This window comes from Mus caroli, unplaced genomic scaffold (genome assembly GCF_978045245.1).
Source record: "Mus caroli unplaced genomic scaffold, Mus_caroli_1 scaffold_11, whole genome shotgun sequence".
Classification (NCBI taxonomy): Eukaryota; Metazoa; Chordata; class Mammalia; order Rodentia; family Muridae; genus Mus; species Mus caroli.
In genome coordinates, this window is record NW_028227266.1 from 120,053,886 (window position 1) to 120,077,110 (window position 23,225).

At 49.2% G+C, this 23,225-nt stretch overlaps 1 protein-coding gene and 1 pseudogene across 4 annotated transcripts in view; both read right to left on the reverse strand.

The window, feature by feature from the left end:
* Positions 1 to 23,225, reverse strand: part of Ulk4 (unc-51 like kinase 4) — a 283,459-nt gene that overhangs the window by 145,421 nt on the left and 114,813 nt on the right. For all 4 annotated transcript variants that reach the window (XM_021173384.3, XM_021173385.3, XM_021173383.3 and 1 more), the window contains exon 31: positions 16,525 to 16,573. In XM_021173384.3, the coding sequence (XP_021029043.1) occupies positions 16,525 to 16,573 (49 nt within the window). The remainder of the gene's footprint in view (positions 1 to 16,524; positions 16,574 to 23,225) is intronic.
* LOC110302596 (elongation factor 1-alpha 1 pseudogene) lies at positions 2,142 to 3,539 on the reverse strand (annotated as a pseudogene).

The window sequence follows — 23,225 nt, forward strand, 5'->3', positions numbered from 1 at the left end:
GCTGGGTTGGAGCTGTGAAAATGCTCGTGAACGTTTTACAGTGAAATAAAGTTAAAATCCAGAGTTTCAGGAGAATAGGGAGCATCTCAGGAGACAGACAGACAGACAGACACGGGAAGCAGTCACCATTTCCATGCATACAAGTGATGGATTTCAAAAGAAAGCCTATCTTAGCGAGCCAATGAATCACTTCTTACCACACAACAGAAACTGCTCTGCTACACGGCATAGAAGTCCCTGACCCATGACCTGTGGGGGCAACACGCGTAACCACATCAGTTCTGCTCTGCCCAGTGAGGACCAAAAGTCACACCATGGATTTCAATTTCAGAATCATCATTAAACACATGTGGTGTTTTCATATCCCACAGAAAAGACACACAGCATGAGCCAGGGAGGTTTGTGTTGCACCTTAGCTGAGGCTTCCTTTGAGACTGTTTCTATTCCCTCTCGAGTCCTCCGTGGTCCATTTACTCTGTGCGCATATGCATGTGCGCGTGTGTGTGTGTGTGTGTGTGTGTGTGTGTGTGCATGCATGTTCGTGTGTGTGTATGTGTGTGCGTGCGTGTGCATGTGTGTGCCCGTGTGTGTATGTGTGTGTGCATGCATGTTGGTGTGTGTGTGTGTGTGTGTGTGCACGTGCAGCTGGAGAGATGGGGTCTGGAGAGATGGCTCCTTGTTAAGAGCACAGGCTGCTGCTTTTCTGGAGGACCCAGGTTCAGTTCCCAGCACCTACATGGTAGCTTCAAAAGCGTCGGTACGTCCAGTTCCAGAGGATCCAATGACCACCTCTGGTCTCTGCAGGCACCGGGTACACACGGTGCATAGACATAGATGGAGACAGCATACCCATGTGCACAAAATAAAACTTTTTAAATAAGAGGAAGTGTGAGGTTCTCCTCACTACTGACATCAAGAATAGTAAGGAGCCTCACAGCTTGAAATGACACAACCCACCCTTACAGTTTTAGAGGGTGAGAGACACGCCCAGTGCTGTCCACAGGCCTGAGTGATGTTATGGAGCATCTGGGGAACCCCCACCCCATCATGGTTTCCGGCTTCTCGAGGTGGCTGTATTCCTCCATCTGACGCACTCTGAATGCGAACTGTCTCCACAGGCTCTGAACACCTGCCCCTAGCCAGTGGAACAGTTTGGAAGTTTGTGGGACCTTTAGGAAGTGAGGCCCCACTGAAGTGGGTGGGTCACGGGGAAGGGCCTTGAGGGTTATCTCCCGGCTCCACTTCCTGTCCCCTCTCGGCCTCGTGATCCACATTACGGATCCTCCACCACAGCAGGACACATCCCACCACCAAGCCTTCCCTGCCTTGATAGACTATGTCTGCTCAAACAAGCAGACAAAGTAGGTTCTCTACCCTCCATGCTGGTGCTAGCCATTTGATCACAGCCAAAGCCTGTGCTGGCCAGATCTGTCTCTCTCATGCAAAACTCAGAAATCCCCTCCATGTTTTCAGGACCTTCCTTGTTTCAGGACTCGCAGGATCACCCAGAGCAACCTCCCCATCTCATGGTCAGCTGACTTACAGCCCTCCCTGGTCCATGCCCACCCTTGTTCCAGTCTCATAGTCTTAGCTCCTGTAATGTCGACACTGAAGCTAGGACATGGACATGTTGGAAAAGGACAACAATATTCTTCCTTCTACAGCTACAAACTCTGAAATCCATTTCTCCCCTACCACAGGGGAGAGAGTCTATCCACACATGTTAAAAGGAAAAGAGAAAAGAACTTCCAGGAAAGGGGCCCATGAAGGGACAGAGGCTGGATAATAACCACTGGCTAACTCACACGCTCCGACACACTCTCCCCACACAGAAGACTCCCAGGTAGAACTTTCCTTTCTCATTAAACTGTTTTAATGGGTCTCAAAATTCTGTGACAGAATTTTGGTCAAGTTGTTTCCATTAAAAAGTACTTATTTTGAAAACTAATAACTTAAAACTGCCACACACACACACACACACACACACACAACAAATGGTCCACACAACATTCTTTCCTTCTGAAGGTTTTACGATGCATTGTTATCATTAACCAGTCTTTTACTATTAAACTTAAATGGCCAATTGATACAAACGTTTCTGAGACCTTTCTTCCATCACTGATTAAGTCTGGGGTGGCAGGTGTTAGGGGTAATATTCATTCAGCCTTCTGAGCTTTCTGGGCAGACTTGGTGACTTTGCCAGTTCCAGCAGCCTTCTTGTCCACAGCTTTGATGACACCCACAGCAACTGCCTGCCTCATGTCACGAACAGCAAAACGACCAAGTGGAGGATAGTCAGAGAAGCTCTCAACACACATGGGCTTGCCAGGGACCAAATCGACAATGGCAGCATCACCGGACTTCAGGAATTTGGGGCCATCTTCCAGCTTCTTACCAGAACGACGATCGATCTTTTCTTTAAGCTCACCAAACTTGCATGCTATGTGGGCTGTGTGACAATCCAGAACAGGAGCATAGGCAGCACTGATTTGACCTGGATGGTTCAGGATAATCACCTGAGCAGTGAAGCCAGCTGCTTCCATTGGTGGGTCGTTTTGTCTGTCACCAGCAACATTGCCTCGTCTAACATCTTTGACACATTCCTTACATTGAAGCCCACATTGACCCCAGGAAGAGCTTCACTCAAAGCTTCAAAGACTTGACTTCAGTTGTTACATAGACTGGACCAAAAGTAACCACCATGCCAGGATTGAGAACACTCAATGGGTCTCCACTCGGCCCACAGGGACAGTGCCAATGCCCCCAGTTTTATAGACATCCTGGAGGGGTAGTCGCAGAGGCTTGTCAGTTGAAATGAGTTGGTGGCAGGATACAGTCCAGAGCTTCCAGCAGCGTGGTGCCACTGGCACTGCCATCTTTGCGGGTGACTTTCCATCCCTTGAACCAAGCAAGGTACATTAGCACTTGGCTCCAGCATGTTGTCACCATTCCAACCAGAAATTGGCACAAATGCTACTGTGTCAGGGTTGTAGCCAATTTTCTTAATGTAGGTGCTGACTTCCTTAACGATTTCCTCGTATCTCTTCTGACTGTATGGTGGCTCACTGGAATCCATTTTGTTGACACCGACAATTAGCTGCTTCACACCCAGGGTGTAGAGCCAGAAAAGCATGCTCACAAGTCTGCCCATTCTTGGAGATACCAGCTTCAAATTCACCCAACACCAGCAGCAACAATCAGGACAGCACAGTCAGCCTGGGATGTGCCTGTAATCATGTTTTTGATGAAGTCTCTGGGTCCTGGGGCATCAATGATAGTCACATAGTATTTGCTGGTCTCAAATTTCTACAGGGAGATGTCAATAGTAATACACAACCACGCTCAGCTTTCAATTTGTCTAAGACCCAGGCGTACTTGAAGGAGCCATTTCCCACCTCAGCAGCCTCCTTCTCAAACTTTTCGATGGTTCATTTGTCAATTCCACCACATTTGTAGATCAGGTGGCCGGTTGTGGTAGACTTGCTGGAATCTACGTGTCCAATTACTACAATATTGATGTGAGTCTTTTCCTTTCCCATTTTTGCTTTGAATTAGTGGTGGCTTTCATAATACCTGTGTTCTGAAGGCAAACCCGTTGTGAAAAAGCCAGGTAGAACTTTCTAAATGGCAATGCAAAGATCAATTCTCTGCTTAATATTCTTGTATGTCGCTTGAGAGGTTCTGAGGTTAACTCCAGACTCCATGGCTCATCCCAGCTTGGACTCACCACCATCCCATCACACACACAACCTGGACTCACCACCATCCCATCTCTCACACACACACACACACACACACTTGCTCTCACAGGTGTTTGCTGAGCACTTGCTCCTAACACTTGGTGATCTAAGTGTGGGAACACAGTGGAACACAAGAGACAGTTCCTGCTGCAGGAAGTTGGTAATACAGAGGGACTTCACTCAACCAATTCTACAAATGAAAATCTGCCACTTGGTCTGTCCTTTAAGATACACTGGGCACCCCTAGCACTAATGACAGAGGAATGTGGCTGAGTCAGGAGAAGCAAGGTGATGCTTAGGAAGAGAATCTGACAGCCAAGAAGGGGAACCAGTCAGGGCTAACAGTGGCAGGAGGACAGAAAGCATGGTCCATGCACAGAGAAGACAGACACTTTCATGTGCAGTAGGAAGGAATAGAGTGTGCATCTGTGTGCCTGTGTGCACGCAGATACGCACGCGCGCACACACACACTAAAGTCCTTATGAAGAAATTCAGTCAAAACTACTACATATAAACCAAAAAGAAATTCTAAACAAATGTTAAAGTAAACCATAGAAAACCAACAGGAGGAAAACAGAAACAGAGAAAAGGCAATGAATAAAGGAACGGGCAATACCTAACACATCAATTACCACATGAAGTATAAAAGATCTAAACTGACTGCTGAAAAGACAATTTCACACATAGATTACAAGTGAGACTGGCCCAGCTGCATACTGCCTGCAAGAAACTCAAGTTCCTATATGGCGGTCCAGGATGGTTGGACAGGCACAGAAGGGCCGAAGAGAACATAAAAAAGAAAGCAAACTCAGCGTACTGACATCAGAAACTCAGCATACTGACATCAGAAGCAGCAGCCACACCACAGGGACAGGGGCATCGGGCAAGGACCAAATGAAGCTGGTAAGATTAAGTAAAGACTGAATTCACCAGGAAAACTTGAGACCTGCTTCCCTTCCCACTGCAGTGAGGAAACACTGAGCAAAAGTAACCTGAGGGATAAAAGGACTTATTTCAGCTTATATACTTCCAGGTCATAACCCATCACTGAGGAAAGCCAGGGAAGAAACTCAAGGCAGGAACCTGACAAAGAAGCCAGTAGAGCCCTGCTTGCCTGTTGGGCCTCGAGTACCTGCACCCAGGCATGCTCACCTAGCTTTCCTGTGTAAGCCAGGGCCACCCTCCCAGGGAATAGCGTTGCCCACAGTGGGATGGGCTCTTTTCAGTGATTAGCAAGAAAGTCCCCACAGACATGCCAATCTTATCAGGGAGTGGGAGTGGGGCGACAAGTCAAGAAAAATATCGCATAAACTGCACAGAAAGGCACCTAACTGCACGGTGAAGACCCACAAAACTGACTGAACTTTGTATTCAGTAAAACTGTGGGATACAGAATATTAAAATCCTCTTACATTTCTACAATCAATCACGAATTACCTTAAAATCTGTAAGAACAGCTGGAGAGATGGCCCAGCAGTTAAAGGGATTAGTTCTACAAACACACAGAGCCCACTCAGATTTCAGCATGCAGGTTAACAGGTAACAGAGGTATCCTTGCAGATGCCTGCAGCCCAGGCTCCCAGGTGTCAGAGACAGCAGGATAACTGGGTCTGGCTGGCTTCCCAATCCAGGGAGAGACCTTTCCTCAAGAGGATGAAGAGTGACAGAGGAGAACAACAGCGCCCTCTTCTGGCCCCTGCATGTATGTAAAGGCACCACACCCTACACTTAATGTGTATAAACTTACAGACACACACCAGTAAACGGAAATATTTTTAAACTAAGAAAACTCCATTTATAAATAAGTTAAAGAGGCAAAAATTACAGTCATAAATTTAACCAAGGAGATGAAGGAGCTGTTTTGAATTTTCTAGGGAATGTGCATGAAAATAAAACCTTCCATATAGATATGGGAAAACAGAAGACACAAAATGTCCCCTAATGAGGTAAACTAAATGGCCCTGGCGCAATGATGTCACTGATAATGAACACACGTGGGCATGCATATATGCACACTCACATTCGACCAATATTGCTACAGTCAGTACAAAAGAAGAAACCAAGTCCTTAATGCAATTCCAGTTTGGAACAAACATACTACACATGTGTAAAATGCTAAGCAGATGCTTCAATCTGAAGGCCATGAAATCAGACACCTCCTCACGACCTGTCAGACTTTCTGCATTGTTTAAATTATAAGCATGTGTTATTTCTGTCACCGAGAGTCCAAATCCAGAAGTCCCCTGTTGTAGCTGGCCTGAGAGGCTTTGCACCGCATCTCTGCTCCACTCTGGTGCCTCTAATAAATCCCAAGCGCAATTCCACTGGCTGGAGCCACTCGGAAATCTCCACTTTCCCATAAGTCTACACTGACTTAAGGCCTTGGTTTTTGGGCTCCTTCTGAGGATCCTTGAGGCTCTTGGTAAGTGCATCAATTCTGCCTCTACTGCTCAGCCAGGAAAACAGGAAGAGAGCACAGAAATGCAGAGCCAGGAATGGCTGCTTTCATTCACCAAAGTGGCGTTTCACTGCCGAGCTATCACCTAAGAGGTGGTGAGTGCTCTTGGGCAAGAGAGATGACTCAGCAATGGCCATTCTTCCAGGGGAGCTGAGTTCAATCCCCAGCCGCATGGCAGCTCACAACTGTCTGTAACCTCCGTTCCAGGGGGCCTCACACCCTCACTCAGACACACACACAGGCAAAACACTAACTGCACATTTTTTTAAAAATGAAAAGGCAGGTGCTCTGGCTTCCTCGCTCTCTGGGATCTGGTGTCCTGAGGGATTCTGGGAGACAGCAACATTTGGTAGTCACATCTGAAGAATTTGCAGTTTTACACTACACTTTCCTTCCAGAAGTCTGAACTGGCCACGAGTCAGTTAACTTGTTCTATGTCTCAAAGGGCTGCAGACACCCACAGTTCCAAGGGGCCTGTGGCTCAGCCACGCCTCAGCACAGCAAACACTTTATCACGTGTCTGAAACCAACGTGGCCAGTGGCCAACCCCTGGGCATTCCCAAATGGTAGACAGTCAGGGTAGAAGCAAGGAACAGCACATGCCAGGCTTGTGCCCATGTGTGAAGACAGACACCATGCTGACCTGACCCCCTGTGTGAGGACACCATGCTGACCTGACCCCCTGTGTGAGGACGCCATGCTGAAGAACAACTTCCTAGATTTCATCTCCCAACCCCTCAAGAGTCAACAATGCAGACAGCAGACAGCTGTCCTGAGAAGCATGTGACATCACCAGCCTACTGCTCCCTGGTGCTTTTCAGCTAGTTTAGAGGGGGTGAAAAGAGAATCCTGCATTTTAACTCAAAGTCACGCCCAACACTTAGGACACGTAGGAATGATGGATGGCAGCGGGCTGACCTTCCACGGCTATTATCAAATACCTGAGACAACATAACCTAAAGGGAGGGAAGGCTGGTGTGGGCCTACATCTCAGAGGTCCTACCACACCCATCAGTGTCATCCAAGCTTTTGGGGACGTTCCAGATCCAAATTATAGCAATGGAAAAATAGGATTTTTTTTTAAACTAGAGATAGAAAAGGACACCATTTATATGTTCTCTGTGAACGGCCAAAGGCGTATTAAACTCCCCGCTTTTCTAAATTGTGTATGATGCAAGGTTTTATTTTGTTTAAGGATGTCTTCTCTAAAGCAGCTGACTGATCGCAGGGAAGTCAGTTTCCTAATCCTGTTTACTTTGGCCCATCTGCTCTGCTAATGTGGCCCTACTCAGTAATACGCTCTGTTGCTGTTGTGACCAACTGAACGTCCCTCACCACGTATAGTCTAAGGAACCAAGCCTGAACCTGTGCAAACCCACCTTTGAATTTCATTTTTAAATTACTGTTGTGTGTATGGGGTGTGTGGTGCGGACACACATAACACACCTGTCCATGTCAGAGGACAACTTTTGGGACTCAGCTTCTTCCACCACTCTGTTCTGAGACAGGGTCTCTCTTGCTCTTTCTGACCCCATGTACAAACGCCAGGCTAAGTGCCGTAAGAGCTTCTGGGTGATTCTGTCTGTCTCCCATCCTGCCTCAGGAGTGCTAGGATTACAGATGAAAGCCAACACAACAGGCTTTTTCACATGGCCTCCAGGGACCATGCTCACATAGTCAGGCTGCCATGGGGAGTGCTTTTACCTGTGAGCTATCTGGCCAGTTCACTTTCACATCAGTAACAGAACAAAAGCAGTGGTGGAGTCCTGTGTGTGGCCAATAGCAAATGGGCTATACATAGCCCCTTTCTGTGCCACAGAAGCCCTGAGCAGCACAAGTGGGTTTAGAATAAGACAAACCTACTATGCCCCAGGTATTACTGGCATCCATTTGGGGTGCCCTCCAAAGGCTCATCCCTAAGCCTTCTGGAATGTTAATACCACCTTGCTTCCTGTGCTGGGAAATCTCCGCCTATCTGCATAGAAGACCCCTGTCAAGAGCATGGTACACAGCATCTGAGTTTCTAAGGAACCTGTATACAAACCCCAAGAAGCAATCACATGAATTAGGACAACCAGAGCTGAGAGATGCAGAGATAAACTCGAGTGTGCAGGACCCAAACTATTCCTTACACGTGGTAGGGCTGCGGCTGGGCCACCTTAACATCCGGGAGATGAAATCCTATAGGCACCAAGGACCCATAAAGAAACGCCTTTCTGAAGACAGAGCCGACTCCAGAGATTTACTGTGGCTCCTTTCTGTGCTGGAGAGCCGTTAGAACAACATGGCCGCCAGGCTCGTGAACTGCTAATCACATTTTTATTGTTCACATTCGCCACTGAAATTGCTTTGCAACTGTTTGTTTTGAAACAGGAGCATAAAATATCACGACAGCAGTATTTTGGCACATATTGGAAAATCTGCCATGAATAAAGATTTTTCTTCCAATAAAATAGTTTGCCTGTATCACTTGGCATTAAAATGATTTATTGAAGTAGCCATAACATAAACCATAGAAATAAAATGAGAGATTAGAGTTGCAGGAATGTTCAAAGGCTGCTAATCCAAAGTCATGTTTAAAACACACGTTAGTGCAACTTGTAACGCTTTGCAAAGAGGCAAAGTAGAAAAAGAACAGCCTCCACTCTGTGTTCTTCATCTGTTCTACACCCCACGGTCAGGCAAGTGCTGGCTCACAGCCTTAGGGAAGCCATGCTTACCAGTGCCATCCAGGGGCCTTAGAAATTCGGGCTCAGAAGACGGGGTCAATGGGACCAAGTCCAGCCTCACACACACTGATGCAGGCTGGTCCAGGCTCACACACACTGATGCAGGCTGGTCCAGGCTCACACACACTGATGCAGGCTGGTCCAGGCTCACACACACTGATGCAGGCTGGTCCAGCCTCACACACAGTGATGCAGGCTGGTCCAGCCTCACACACAGTGATGCAGGCTGGTCCAGCCTCACACACACTGATGCAGGCTGGTCCAGGCTCACACACACTGATGCAGGCTGGTCCAGCCTCACACACACTGATGCAGGCTGGTCCAGCCTCACACACACTGATGCAGGCTGGTCCAGGCTCACACACACTGATGCAGCTGGTCCTCCGACATCACCCAACATGGCTGCATGGTGCTGACAGTGAAAATGCAGGGCAGGCCAAGCAAGAGGACCAAGATTCGAATCCTTAGAGGCCACATAGAAACAACAGTGTAGCTATGCACACCTGGAACCCGTGGGACAGAGGCAGGAGGGAGACTTTGGCTTGTGGCTGCCAGTCCAGCTCCAGACTCAGTGAGAGGCCCTGTCCCAGGGCAGTCCGGCAGACAGTGAAAAAACAAGGACACCCTTCTCTGGTATCAACACATATACCCAGGTATATAGGTGGGGGGGTGGGAAGTAGGAGGTGGTTCTCCCATGGGTAGGCCCTGCCAGGGTAGCAGTATCCAGCAGCAGAAGGCAGCCATTGGTGAGCAGCTCCCTACCCACCCCCACCCTGATCTCTGTGGTGTGACCTGTGTATAGGGCCCGGCAGCTGATGCTCTTTCTCTGTTGTCCTTGTCCTGGGACCCTATGCAGAACCTCAGAGACCAGCCACCATCTGTGCTTCCCTCCTACGGTCCCTGTGGCCAATCTTAGAGCACCACTAATGGAGACCTACAGCCAGCACTGTCTGTATCCTCCAGTGACGGAGGGCCACGGCGATTCCTTCCCAGCAGATGCCTATGACCTGAAGCTGTCTCACCGAGTTGAGCCTAAGGTGAGTGATCTGTGTCTGCCACACATGCCTCCTGCAGCACAGACTGCTCTACCTAGGAGGAGGATGCCATGTGCGTTTTAAGGGTGGCTTCCCAAAACCGGTATTAAGCAAACAGCAGAAAGGCCTGCCCGGCAGTCTCCAGGGCTACCACTTCACACCAGCCCGTGTCTCTGCACATTCAACTCGCCCTGTGCAGCTGACCCTCCCACTCTCCACCTAGAATCCCTCTCCTTCCCCAGGACAGCTCTTCCTTCACCCCTGAGTCCCTGCCAAGGTCAGTTTGAGAGATACCCAACACACACACACACACACACACACACACAGAGCACACTCTGAGAGATACCCTGCCAAATGCACACACAGAGGCACACACACACACACACACACACACACACACACAGGAGAGCACACTCTGAGAGATACCCTGCCGAATGCACACACAGAGGCACACACACACACACACACACACACACAGGAGAGCACACTCTGAGAGATACCCTGCCGAATGCACACACAGAGGCACACACACACACACACACACACACACACAGGAGAGCACACTCTGAGAGATACCCTGCCGAATGCACACACAGAGGCACACACACACACACACACACACACACACACAGGAGAGCACACTCTGAGAGATACCCTGCCGAATGCACACACAGAGGCACACACACACACACACACACACACACAGAGCACACTCTGAGAGATACCCTGCCAAATGCACACACAGAGCCACACACACACACACACACACACACAGGAGAGCACACTCTGAGAGATACCCTGCCGAATGCACACACAGAGGCACACACACACACACACACACACACACACAGGAGAGCACACTCTGAGAGATACCCTGCCGAATGCACACACAGAGGCACACACACACACACACACACACACACAGGAGAGCACACTCTGAGAGATACCCTGCCGAATGCACACACAGAGGCACACACACACACACACACACACACACACACACAGGAGAGCACACTCTGAGAGATACCCTGCCGAATGCACACACAGAGGCACACACACACACACACACACACACACACACACAGGAGAGCACACTCTGAGAGATACCCTGCCGAATGCACACACAGAGCCACACACACACACACACACACACACACAGGAGAGCACACTCTGAGAGATACCCTGCCGAATGCACACACAGAGGCACACACACACACACACACACACACACACACACACACAGGAGAGCACACTCTGAGAGATACCCTGCCGAATGCACACACAGAGGCACACACACACACACACACACACACACACACAGGAGAGCACACTCTGAGAGATACCCTGCCGAATGCACACACAGAGGCACACACACACACACACACACACACACAGAGCACACTCTGAGAGATACCCTGCCAAATGCACACACAGAGCCACACACACACACACACACACACACAGGAGAGCACACTCTGAGAGATACCCTGCCGAATGCACACACAGAGGCACACACACACACACACACACACACACACAGGAGAGCACACTCTGAGAGATACCCTGCCGAATGCACACACAGAGGCACACACACACACACACACACACACACAGGAGAGCACACTCTGAGAGATACCCTGCCGAATGCACACACAGAGGCACACACACACACACACACACAGGAGAGCACACTCTGAGAGATACCCTGCCGAATGCACACACAGAGGCACACACACACACACACACACACACACAGGAGAGCACACTCTGAGAGATACCCTGCCGAATGCACACACAGAGGCACACACACACACACACACACACACACAGGAGAGCACACTCTGAGAGATACCCTGCCGAATGCACACACAGAGGCACACACACACACACACACACACACACACACACAGGAGAGCACACTCTGAGAGATACCCTGCCGAATGCACACACAGAGGCACACACACACACACACACAGGAGAGCACACCCTGGGGTGGGAAGCTTCTCTCTCACCATCGGTTTGGCTTTTTTTCTGTGGTACAGTGAAATCCTGGGACACAGGAACCTCAAGGAGGGGCAGCTCATAGTTCTAAGAAAGGGGACTAGGATGCAGTTGGTCACATGGCACCCAGAGAGAGGACAGCAAAGCATGCGTGCCAGCTCTCAGACTGCTCCCTCCATCTTGGTCCTGGATGCCTGCCGTAGAGAAGAAGCCAACAACTCTTGCCCACCAGAAGAGGGGGATGGAGGGGTTACAGGTGGGTGGAAAAATCACCCTGCCTCTGGCTTGTCCCAGAACAAGGACTTGGAAATCCCCACTCCATGTCTGGGGTCAATGGTGAAGCAGTACTATTCCACTAGCTCACTGGCCATGCTCCTAAGACCCTATCAAAGCTCTCCCCCTTTCTCCCAGCCCCTGCTGTCTCTGTTCCTGCTCAAGGCAGCCACCATTCTGTGTTTCTCTCCAATACATTTCCTGTGTGAGGTTTGTTGCACGGTGTGACTTTTTGGTACTCCTTGTCTCCCGATTGCTGAGATAACCTTGCACCAGAAAACCCTTTTCAGGGGAAGTGTTTACCAAGGAAAACATGCACTGTGGGCACAAGGAACACTGGGAAGGAAGAAAAACGCTACAAGCCCATACACAGGCTTTAACCACAAACAGCTTTGGGTAGAGTGAAGAGAAGGGTCACCCAGAGGTCACTGTAGGCTGCCATGCTGCGAATCAAGCGTGTGCTGCTGTCTTGGTGACAGGTAACCACACTTGAACAGGGTCCCTTAGCATCTTCCTACTGGGCCTCATTCAGAGTCACTGACAGAGGTTGCCACACACATATGCCACATACATGTCATATGCTACGTACATGCCATGCACATGCCACACACATGCCACATGTCATGCACATGCCACACATGCCATATGCCACATGCCACACACTCCAAATGCCACACATGCCACAAACATGCCATGCACATGCTACATGCCACACACATGCCACATGCCATGCACATGCCACACATACCATATTCCATACACATGTCACATGCCACACACATGTCACATGCCACACAAAGGCCCTCAGACTCAGATGTTAACCCTCTCTGAGGTATGTGCTGTCCTTAACTTCAGGAACAGGCCAGTTGTAAAGTGCACAGGTATTTTATCAGACACTCAGAGAGAAAAATATCACAATTCAACTCAGAATTCTTATTTTTCACTTCTTTTCAGACTTTTGTAGACAGAGACGTCTGTAATACATTTATGCAAAGGGAATAAACGTGAGATAAATTGCTTATGGCTGTGACACCCAGGTCACTAGGCTGACAGCAACTGTGAAGGGGTTCCACAGGTTTGGAAAGTTTGCTTCAGTTCAGAGACATCAGGATACAGAAGTATGCTTCACAGAACAGGGATAGCTGGTGAGGGGACTTCCAAGGGGAAGGGGTGTGTCCACAAAGATTGCTACAGACACGGCACTGGTTACTACGTGTACTAATGAGGAGGACATAGGTTATTTGACTAAAGACAGACAGAAGCAGAGTAGGAATTGACTAACATCCTTCAAGGACATCAAAGTCTGACCTTGTAAAAGCAGCTGATTTCACTCGTGTTTTCTTTACTTAGCAGCTGCAGATCCTCTCTAGGTAACACCATGGGCCAGCAAGATGGCTCAGTGGGGGAAGGTACTTGTGGCCAAGCCTGGTGACCTGAGTTTGGTCCCCAGAACCAACATGATAGAAAGTTGTCATTTGACCTCCACACACGTGTTTGGAATGTAGGTGCCCTCCCCCATACACACACACAACAAGTAAATATGAAAGTAACAAATAATACCCAGCAAGGAACATAACACAGGATGTCCTCTTGGATACAGAGCATCACACTAGCAGTGGTGCAGGGTGCAGGACTCGGTTCCTGGTGTGAAAAGCAGGCTCCACCCTCAGTCCCTGTGGCTGAGAGGGTGGGACAGCATGGCTTAAATGGTGGTGTGACATTCACTAAGTGCTCACCGCTGCTGATCATGAAGATGCAGCACATCACCTGCCAGAAAGAGCTTCCTGCTGGGATTTCAGACGTGGAGATGGCCATGAACAGACAGGGTGACGGGAACCATCACTCTAACGGAACACGTGGTGAACTGCCTCTCTCTGACCTTGTCGGAGAAGTCCCTTTGCACAGTGGATGGTGGTTAAAGCAGAAACTCAGAACTGTCAAAGGGCAGAGAGTATCTGTGGCCCCTTCAAGCCGCAAAGGGACACGTCTGTGGTGCCTGTCCCCTGCCCCCAAGCCTCAGAGACCATCATGGAGGAGGGGCTTACGGATTGAAAAAGCCAGAGGTGGGGAACTGGGTGAAAGTGTTTTCAGAACTCGACAAAGCCACTGTGCTCACTAATTCACTACAGTTGTGCTCGCCTGCACAAGACATGTGCAAGAGCAAGCCAGTCAGCGCTGCAGCATGGGCAGGAAGGAGCTAGCTGCAGCAGATGGCTGCTGGAAGAGGAAGGAGGTACCTTGTCGGTTGGCCATGCCCCCCGGTCAATGGTCCCAAACCCTTGAGCGTATGGCCAGTATGAACTAGACCCAGAGGATTCTTGAGTAAAACAAAAACAAAAACATGAAGCTGGGAGAGTGTGGGGGTTGGGAGGTGAGGATAGATGCAGTTAGGGGTGAACAAGATCACAGTATGCTGCATAGAGGCGTGAAATTCTCAAAGAATTCTCCTACTCTCTCTTATGTGTAAGGGAATGGGCATTTTGCTTCCATGGCCCCTGGTTTTGATCCGGAATGCATCCTCGCACAGATGGTAGCACAAGACTCTCACACACACTTGCACGTGAGAGAGGAGCTGAGGTGATGCTCCTGCCACCCCCACCCCCACCCCCAGCCCCGCTGTCCGCAGCACGGACCCCTCCACCACACTTGCTGGGGAAGCCGACCGTGCCGACCTCCCAGTCTCCCACGGCAGACTCTAGAGGTGGGATGCTGACATTTCCAAATGTTAAACAAGTGGGGATCTCCCACGCGGCACACGGTTTCATGGAGAATGAGAACTTTTTGCCAGTCACCCAGGGAACTGAGCCACCCACAGCAGGCAGACCCACAGTCATCACAGCATCTACCAGGAAGGCCTGCCTAGTTCTGGGGCCTCTGTGTCACTGCATTCTTCACACACCAAACGTGACTCTGGAACGCTTTGCTTCCCACACTGTGACCAACTTTTACAGCCCAACTCAGCAGTTCTCTGCATCCACTGTCCTCCAAAGCAAGACGAGTTCAAGTGTGCAACAAGTAACAAGGGACACGCCTGTACGCTTGAGTGTGGAGAGATGCCAACCTGGTGACCCAGTGACCGAGGAAACTGACTCAAAGGAGGGGCATCTCTCTTTTCAGAGTTTCAGGGTTTTGTCCACCGTAGCGGGAACTCCACCAGGGTTGGCAGGACACAGACTTGGAGGCCAGGATGACACACACACTACCAATGCACCCCCTCACACCTCCCAGTGGTCTTCCCAAGTTCTGAATCCATAGATGGCTTGTGCTGTGTGCTATGCCACAGCCCCCGTGACTTACCTGTGCCTGCACACCTCACAGACACACTCAGAGGTGGACTCACTGACTCGGTCCAAGCAGGCTGTCAATCAACGGCAGCCATTGCAAGAGGCATGCGCGGGGCTGTGGCAACCCAGACAAGTCCCGCTCAGCAGCTCTTCCTCCTGATGCCACCTCTAGACGCCCTTCCCGCACTCCGAACAATCCCTCTAACCTTGTACACCACATTCAGCATGTGTGTCTTGATATCTGGGCCCCTGGGTGCTAGGAGGTGGAGCATCCCCATCTCTCCCTCCCCCTGGGTGGCTCCACAAAGCCTGCTCCCTGTCTTCCCGCCTTCTGTCCTGTGGTCACAGCAAGACCCTCCACAAGCCTCAGCCTTCAGAACAGGAAGACGTGGACAGCGTGTGGTGTCTGCTTTAGCATCCAAGACAGGGAGCTTGGTCTGAGGCACATTTGACTGGCCTTTGCTTTTTCTATATAGGCACACAGTTTGCAGGCATATTTGAGATGAACGAGGGAAGCTCCCTCCCTCTCTGAGTCTTGAGTCTTGAGTCTCGTCAGGCTGTCACTGAGCTATGCGGGTTAGGGTGCTGGTAAAAGGGGAACTTTGTCTTGGCTGGCGACACTCCTGTACTCTGAGCTGCAACTCAAATCTCAGATCACTAGAGGCCGAGGAGGAGATTTTCAAGGGAAAGGAAGCCAGTGCTGGGCTCCATTTCATTCTCCTCACACAGGAGCCACAGAGCGAAGATTTGGTTTGACGGTAGTGTTCATTTAAGACACACGACCTTGGCTGGGTGAAGGAAGCTAAGCTGTTCTGAGTTCTGAGGAAGACAACTGTGTGATGGCTGATCTGAAACCTCCTGACGTTCATGCTGAAGAGAAGATCTGCACACAAGTGCAGCAGGAAGGGAGGGAAGGAGGGAGGGAGGGGGGCTAGAGAAGCAACCATGCAATTCACCCCAAAACTTTAAAACTTGAATTCCAAAAGACATACTTGCAAACTTACCAGAATTACTTCAAAAATGAGTGGGACCAGTTTGCTTTCTTCCACAAGCCTGTAAGGAGAGGGAAAGGGGGGGATTAGCACGTGTATGGTGATATGAATTTAAACAACGCTACCCTAATAGGGTGGAATGAAACCCCCATGTCTAACTGCTTAATCTCTGCTGGAGAAAGTCTAAGTGGATACACTCAACTCCAGCAATTAAACACAAATATGAGACATCTTCACAATGATCAGCTCAGCCTAAGTGATATTTTAATGTGAAAATTAATTAAAATTCTCAATTATTCTAAAGACAACCAACCAAGGTAATGCCAGGTTAAATGCTGTCACCAGAGCACACTGCGCACAGGACCACCGGCATGTGGTGCCGTCACTTTTTTCTATCTCTGCCTCGTTAGCTTCTTCCCGGCATAAATAAATTAATGCACAATGAATTTTAATGGCCTTTAATTTTTAAAAAATTGGACACTAATCACCCAGTCCACTCTAGGCACTTTCTTTCTTCAAATCTGGTTATAAATTATCATCAGTTATAACAATGATTATTTCATGAAATTTTAGAGAAAAATCGCCTTGATAAAACCAGAATCATCCAAGTAAGCCAGTTTTTATTAAGCTTAATAATCTGGGGGTGGGACACAGCTCAGTGGGAGAAACTTCACCCCAGTGCCACAAAAAGTAATATTAAGGACAAACAAGACAAACAGTGACAGGCCAGAGAGTAGCAAATACTGGACTCTACACAGCCTCTCAGTCTCTATGGCAACCACAGCTGAGCTGCAGTGATGTGGCAGGCAGCTGTAAGGATGCCAAGGTGGACAGGCATGGCTGTGTAGCAATAAAACTTTATTTTCCAAATAGGTTTGGTTAACAATGATCACATTTGGCTGCTGGAGAGATGGTTCAGTCGTTGAGAGCACACACCACTCTGGCAGAGGAGGCAAGTTCACTTCTCAGCACCTACAATGAGCAGCTCACAACCATCTTTAACTCCAGCTTCAGGAGATTCAATCCCCTCTTTCTGGCCTCTGAAGGCATCTCTCTGAAGAAATCTCAAAAAGCACATATTTTTAAATATCTTGTTAGTGTCGATTCTGTAGGATAAGACAAGCACATTGCCTCTGTTGGAGATGTCTGTGTCTCAGACACCAGGCTGACAGAAACAGGGCTGTAGCACCTGGCCTCCCAGGAGCTTGTCTGTCTCTGATAACACACAAATAAAAGAGAGCATCATGGTGCTCACAGACACTTGCAAAGGGACTGGGAGACACGGGCTTCCCGGACGGAAACACAGAAAAGACCGAGGATGGCCACCATTCCTCACGAGGTGTCTGTGGTCCTGAGCGGCAACTGCCTGAGTGCCCTTCAGAGAACGGGAGCTCAGAACCGTGGGCCTTGGCATGCAACGGAATGCCAGTCAGCAAAGGACAGGACAGAAGCCATCACTGGGGATGATGGTCTCTGGTTGTCATTCTAAATAAAATGAAGCAGGCAGGAGGCTGGATATGGTGACGCGCGTGCGCGCGCACACACACACACACACACACACACACACACAGAATCCCAGATCTGGGGAGGCTGAATTTGGAGGCTCATGAGTTCAAGGCCACTCTGATCCACACAGTGAATTCAAGGCCAGCCTGAACTACAGAGAAAGATGCCATATTCAATAAAGAAAAGACGACATTAGGAGATCCCACTTATACATGGGCTCTAAGGAGTCAAATGTAAAGTCAGATAGAGCAGGGGCCAAGCTAACCAATCACTTTGTGATTGGATGGGAAGCCAACTTCACTTGAGGAAATTCATGCCAGGACTGTGATCATGGTCCCAGGCCTATGGCTGGAGAGGTCACAGGCCCTCGAAGGGGAAACCCACTCTCACTGTTTTACTAAAAGGCCATGGAGTCTAATGCCTTCTAAACCTTTATGTTTATATTCATGGAGCGCTGCTCCCAGTCTTGGCCAGAGAGGCTTCTCTCTGCAGTGGGCAGCCATTAATACAGATTCATGAGTATTAATGAATCCAAGGAGTGACTGTTGAGTTCGGATATCTATATCAAAGCCCCCAAACTCAGAGAAGATAGCAGATGAGGCGGGTGGGACCGGTCAGAAGTGGATGGAACCCTGTGAAACGTCGTCTTCCAGATGTGCCAGGGACTATGCACTTATGAACCCACTGCAGCCATGGTTATCGGCACAAGACCGAGCTCGGTCAACTTCCAGCATGAGCTGGGGAGAGACTCACAAGGCTCCTCCCCTGGGCTGAGGCACTAGCAGCAAATGAGACCTGCTGGGAAGGAGGATCCCCTGTTCTGTCCAGTATGGCCATGCTCTGGTAGACAACCCCACACCTGCTGGCACGCATCACTGATCGGAATCAGTGTATTACACAGAAGAGGAGGATGTGAAGTGAGAGGGGGTGTACTGAGGGGCGGGGGATACAGGAGAGGGAGGAGGAACGGGGGTGGATATGATCAAGACACATTACAAAAGTGCCAATTGCTATACCAAAAGCAAAACAAACAACAACAAATCTCAAAATAAAAAAGTTCCTAAAATTAATCCCTCCTCCCTTAAGCTGCCTCTGTCAGGGGCTATGTCAACAATGAGAGCAGAAGAAAAATCCATGAGGCAAAGGCCTGGGTCCACAAACCAACTCCTCCCAAACAGGGTCACATCCTCCCCAAGGGAGGATCCTGGATCCTCTACCTCTGTCTGTCTGTCTGTCTGTCTGTCTGTCTGTCTGTCTGTCTCTCTGTGTGTGTGTCTCTGTGCCTCTGTCTCTCTCTCTCTCTCTCTCTCTCTCTCTCTCTCTCTCTCTCTCTGTCTCTCTCTCTGCCATCTGCCCTGACACCTGCTCCAGTCCATTCCCTTGACAGGGTAGTGACTGCTTTGACTCATGAGATGGCATGGGACGGATAATCTACAATTTCTGCTTCTGTCCATGTGTTTTTCAGAATTTCGTTATAATGATGTCAGTGCTGCGGTATTTTAGGGAAACATGTAACTACTTCAAATGTGGTTCCACAAAACAACCATTTCCCAAGTCCACAGGCTCTGTGGGCCAGCAATTTGGTCTTGCCTTTGGCCCCCAGTGACTGAGGTCACAGCTGGGAAGACAGGGGATGGGGTATCTAAGAGAGTTGAAGGTATAGGAAGGAACCACACTCACAAGCCTTTATACCTGGGGCAATTTTTAAAACCCTTGGTTAATTCTGTTTGCTGGGGCATCTACCATTCCCCCCCCATCCACGTGACTTGGACATTCCCAGCATGGTGGCTGAGAACCAAGAGCCAATGTCCAGTCAGTGAGCCTGGGTGAGGAGTCTTCAAAGGACATTGGTGGACATCAGATGGACTCATCACAGACTGAATGGGAGAAGCCAGAGCAGATCTCTTGCTGGCGGAGGGACATAGCCTGTTACAGTGGACTCAAAGTGGGAAATGTCTACATTGCCGTCTGTAGAACACAAGCTTCTACGGTACCCATCTGTGACAAGTCGAGAAATCCCTCAGTCTGAGTAGCAGCAGTTCACAGAAACAGACCAATGACCCATGAGGAACTGTGGTCACCTGGCAGCTTGTCACCAACTAACAGCTTACAGATGTCCAGATGTGGGCTCAATGCCCTCTGGATGTCTAGTTGGCTATGCATGCCTAGGGCAGCCTCTCAGAGGTGTGCCAGGAAGTGCTCTGGTCTGGAGGCCGAGTATAGGGAAGATCCATTTCTGATCATCTCGCTGTTAGCAGAGGTCAGATCTCCACAGGAGGATTCAGGTTCCCATATGCTTGCTGGCCATCAGCTAACTCACTACCAGACTCACTCAGCTCCTCCCATAACTGAGGTTTAATTTAGGGTCAGAGTCTGGGCCCAAACACTTCCAATAGGTTCGCCCACCCCTCCCCCATATGCCAATCAAAGAGATAATTAATAGTGAAAAGCAAAGAAAGGTGATTTATTCAATGTGGCTACACTGGGAAGAAGAACAAATAAAGTGATCTAGAGAGTCCATCTTTAGGGTCCTGACACAAGACCTGGGTTTAAATAAATGGCAAGCCATGTGCAAAGCTAAGCGGTCCTGGTCAGGTGCATCCATCATCTGGAGAAGTTCATCTTCTGCTTCTGGTCCATCTGCGCACACACTGGGCTGGGGGTGCACACACTGGGCTGGGGGTGCACACACTGGGCTGGGGTGCACACACTGGGCTGGGGTGCACACACTGAGCTGAGGGTGCACATACTGAGCTGGGGTGCACACACAGAGCTAGAGGTGCACACACTGAGCTGGGGTACACACACTGGGCTGGAGGTGCACACACAGAACTGGGGTGCACACACTGAACTGGGGGTACACACCCAGCCGAGGGCACACTTGCTTAGCCTCCCAACAATACTGGCTAGGAGTTTTAGATTTTATATTTATTCTGACTGAATGAGTAGTTGACAATAAACAAAGCTTTTTCGTTTATATAATTTACCAGTCTAGTGAGCCAGTGACAGTCATTTTAAATTAAAAATCTCCAACATCAAGCTGCATTTCAAATTATTTGTTCAGTGAGTCAGCTTCAAAATGAAATGGCTTTCTAATGTTTAGTTACAGGATGATGTGTCATCGACCCGAAAGCAGTGATGGTGGTGGTACTTCTCCTTCAAACATCTGCTCTTTCCTGCCACGCTTCCTAATGCACTTACAGAGGACTGCAGGAGTCTCGCCAAGGTGTGTGTGTGTGTGTGTATGTGTACACATGTGTACATATGTGTGCATGCACTTCACCAAGAAGTGTGTGTGTATACATATGTGTGCATGTGTGGAAGTGTGTGTGCACCTGAGTGTGTAATATATTTTTCACATACTTACACAAAGATGCCAGGGTTGAAGTTCCCACAGTTTTAACACACTTTTATCTTCCAAAAACCCAAAGAATTTTGACCAAGCAGGACACTTCTTCCCTGAGGAAATTCTCACCCCGGTGGACACAAACACAGAGACATGACTTGCTCAGGTCATAGGCTCAGGTCATGACTGCTCCACCCTCTGAGAAAGCCTTAGAACTAAGTTACAGTACTAGTCTTTTCACACAGAACTCTCCCATTGCCCAAGATGGTCATGGAAAGGGTAACAATTTTCACACAGGAATCACTGGTCAAGTTAAGTGTCTTCTAATAGGAGGGACACTTGAGGGGAATCAGGAATTCTGTTTACAACCCAGTAACACAGTCCTAACCCACATCTGCTTAGCGAACATTCATCACACACACACACTGAGCGAGAAAGGGAAGCTGTATACAAGATGGCTTCTGCACAGTAGCAGTTCTCCTCCTCTCCTCTCCTCTCCTCTCCTCTCCTCTCCTCTCCTCTCCTCTCCTCTCCTCTCCTCTCTTTTCTCCCTCCCCTCTCTCCCCTCCCCTCTCTCCCCTCCCCTCTCTCCCCTCCCCTCTCTCTCTCTCCTCTCTCTCTCTCCTCTCTCTCTCTCTCTCTCTCTCTCTCTCTCTCTCTCTCTCTCTCTCTCTCTCTCTCTCATATAGGCACTGGCGATAGCCCTTAGACATCGGATGCCCTGACACACCTTGAAGGGTTCTCCAGGAACCATCCCCACACAGGTCATTAGCCAAGGGCCTGGCTCACGAGGCACTCGCATCCTGCTGCACTGTGCTGTCTGGGTCTGGAGCACACTCTTTCTAAGCTCCACGTTCATCCTCTTTGTGAACCCTGAGCTCTGCAGCAGGCACCTGTCTCTGGTGGCTCTGTGACTCTATTTCACTCTCTGCAGCAGGGACTATACTCCCAGGGACCCATCGCAGATCACTCATGCCTTAGAGTAAGAAGGCACGCGTTCATGGAACTGGAAAGGCAGATCAGTGTGGTTAAGAGCCTGCACCATTTTTGCAGAGGACAAGGTTCTGTTCCCAGCACCGACACTAGTTTGTGCACCAATGCCTATAACTCCAGCACCAGAGGCTCCAATGCCCTCTTCTGAGGGTGCTACACTCACACAGTGAATGTAAACTCATGCAAACACACACACACACACACACATACACACACACACACACACACACACACACGCATACCACACTATCTATCTATCTCTGTCTGTGTCTCTGTCTCTCTCTCACACACACACATACACACACACACACTTTTTAAATTTAAGTTCTTGGTTTAAAACACAGGTTCACTAACTGTGGTGAGGAGGCCAGGCTTGGGGGTGAGCCAGGCTGGTGAGCTTGGCCTTCACCTTGCCTCAGGGTGGACAAGGATGCCCACTGGCCAAGCTCCTTACCAGCAGCCTGCATTGGTATGACCCATTGGCTGGAAACTGTTGTTAAGCTTTTTAAAGGACTGAAGGACATCAAAGATGACTATTTTTTAATATGTGAAAATTACATGAAATTCAATTTTCAATATTTATGCATAAACATTGCAGGAAAACCCAGCCTGCATGCAGGGCAGTCCACATTGTACACCTGAGGGGTAGGGATGGAGAATACAGCAGAGGACACAGTCATCACGCAGCAAAGTCTGTGAGGTGTGCGGCTTAGGAAGCCTGCTGTCAGTCACAACTCCCCATCTTTATATCCAAGATTTGGGCTATGGTGAGAAACAGGAAAAGGAAAAGCACGTGGGAGCCAAATGTTCCATCAGAAAACCTTGGCTGTTCTCAGGAGGGTTAAAATCGGGGCTGGGACATAGCTGA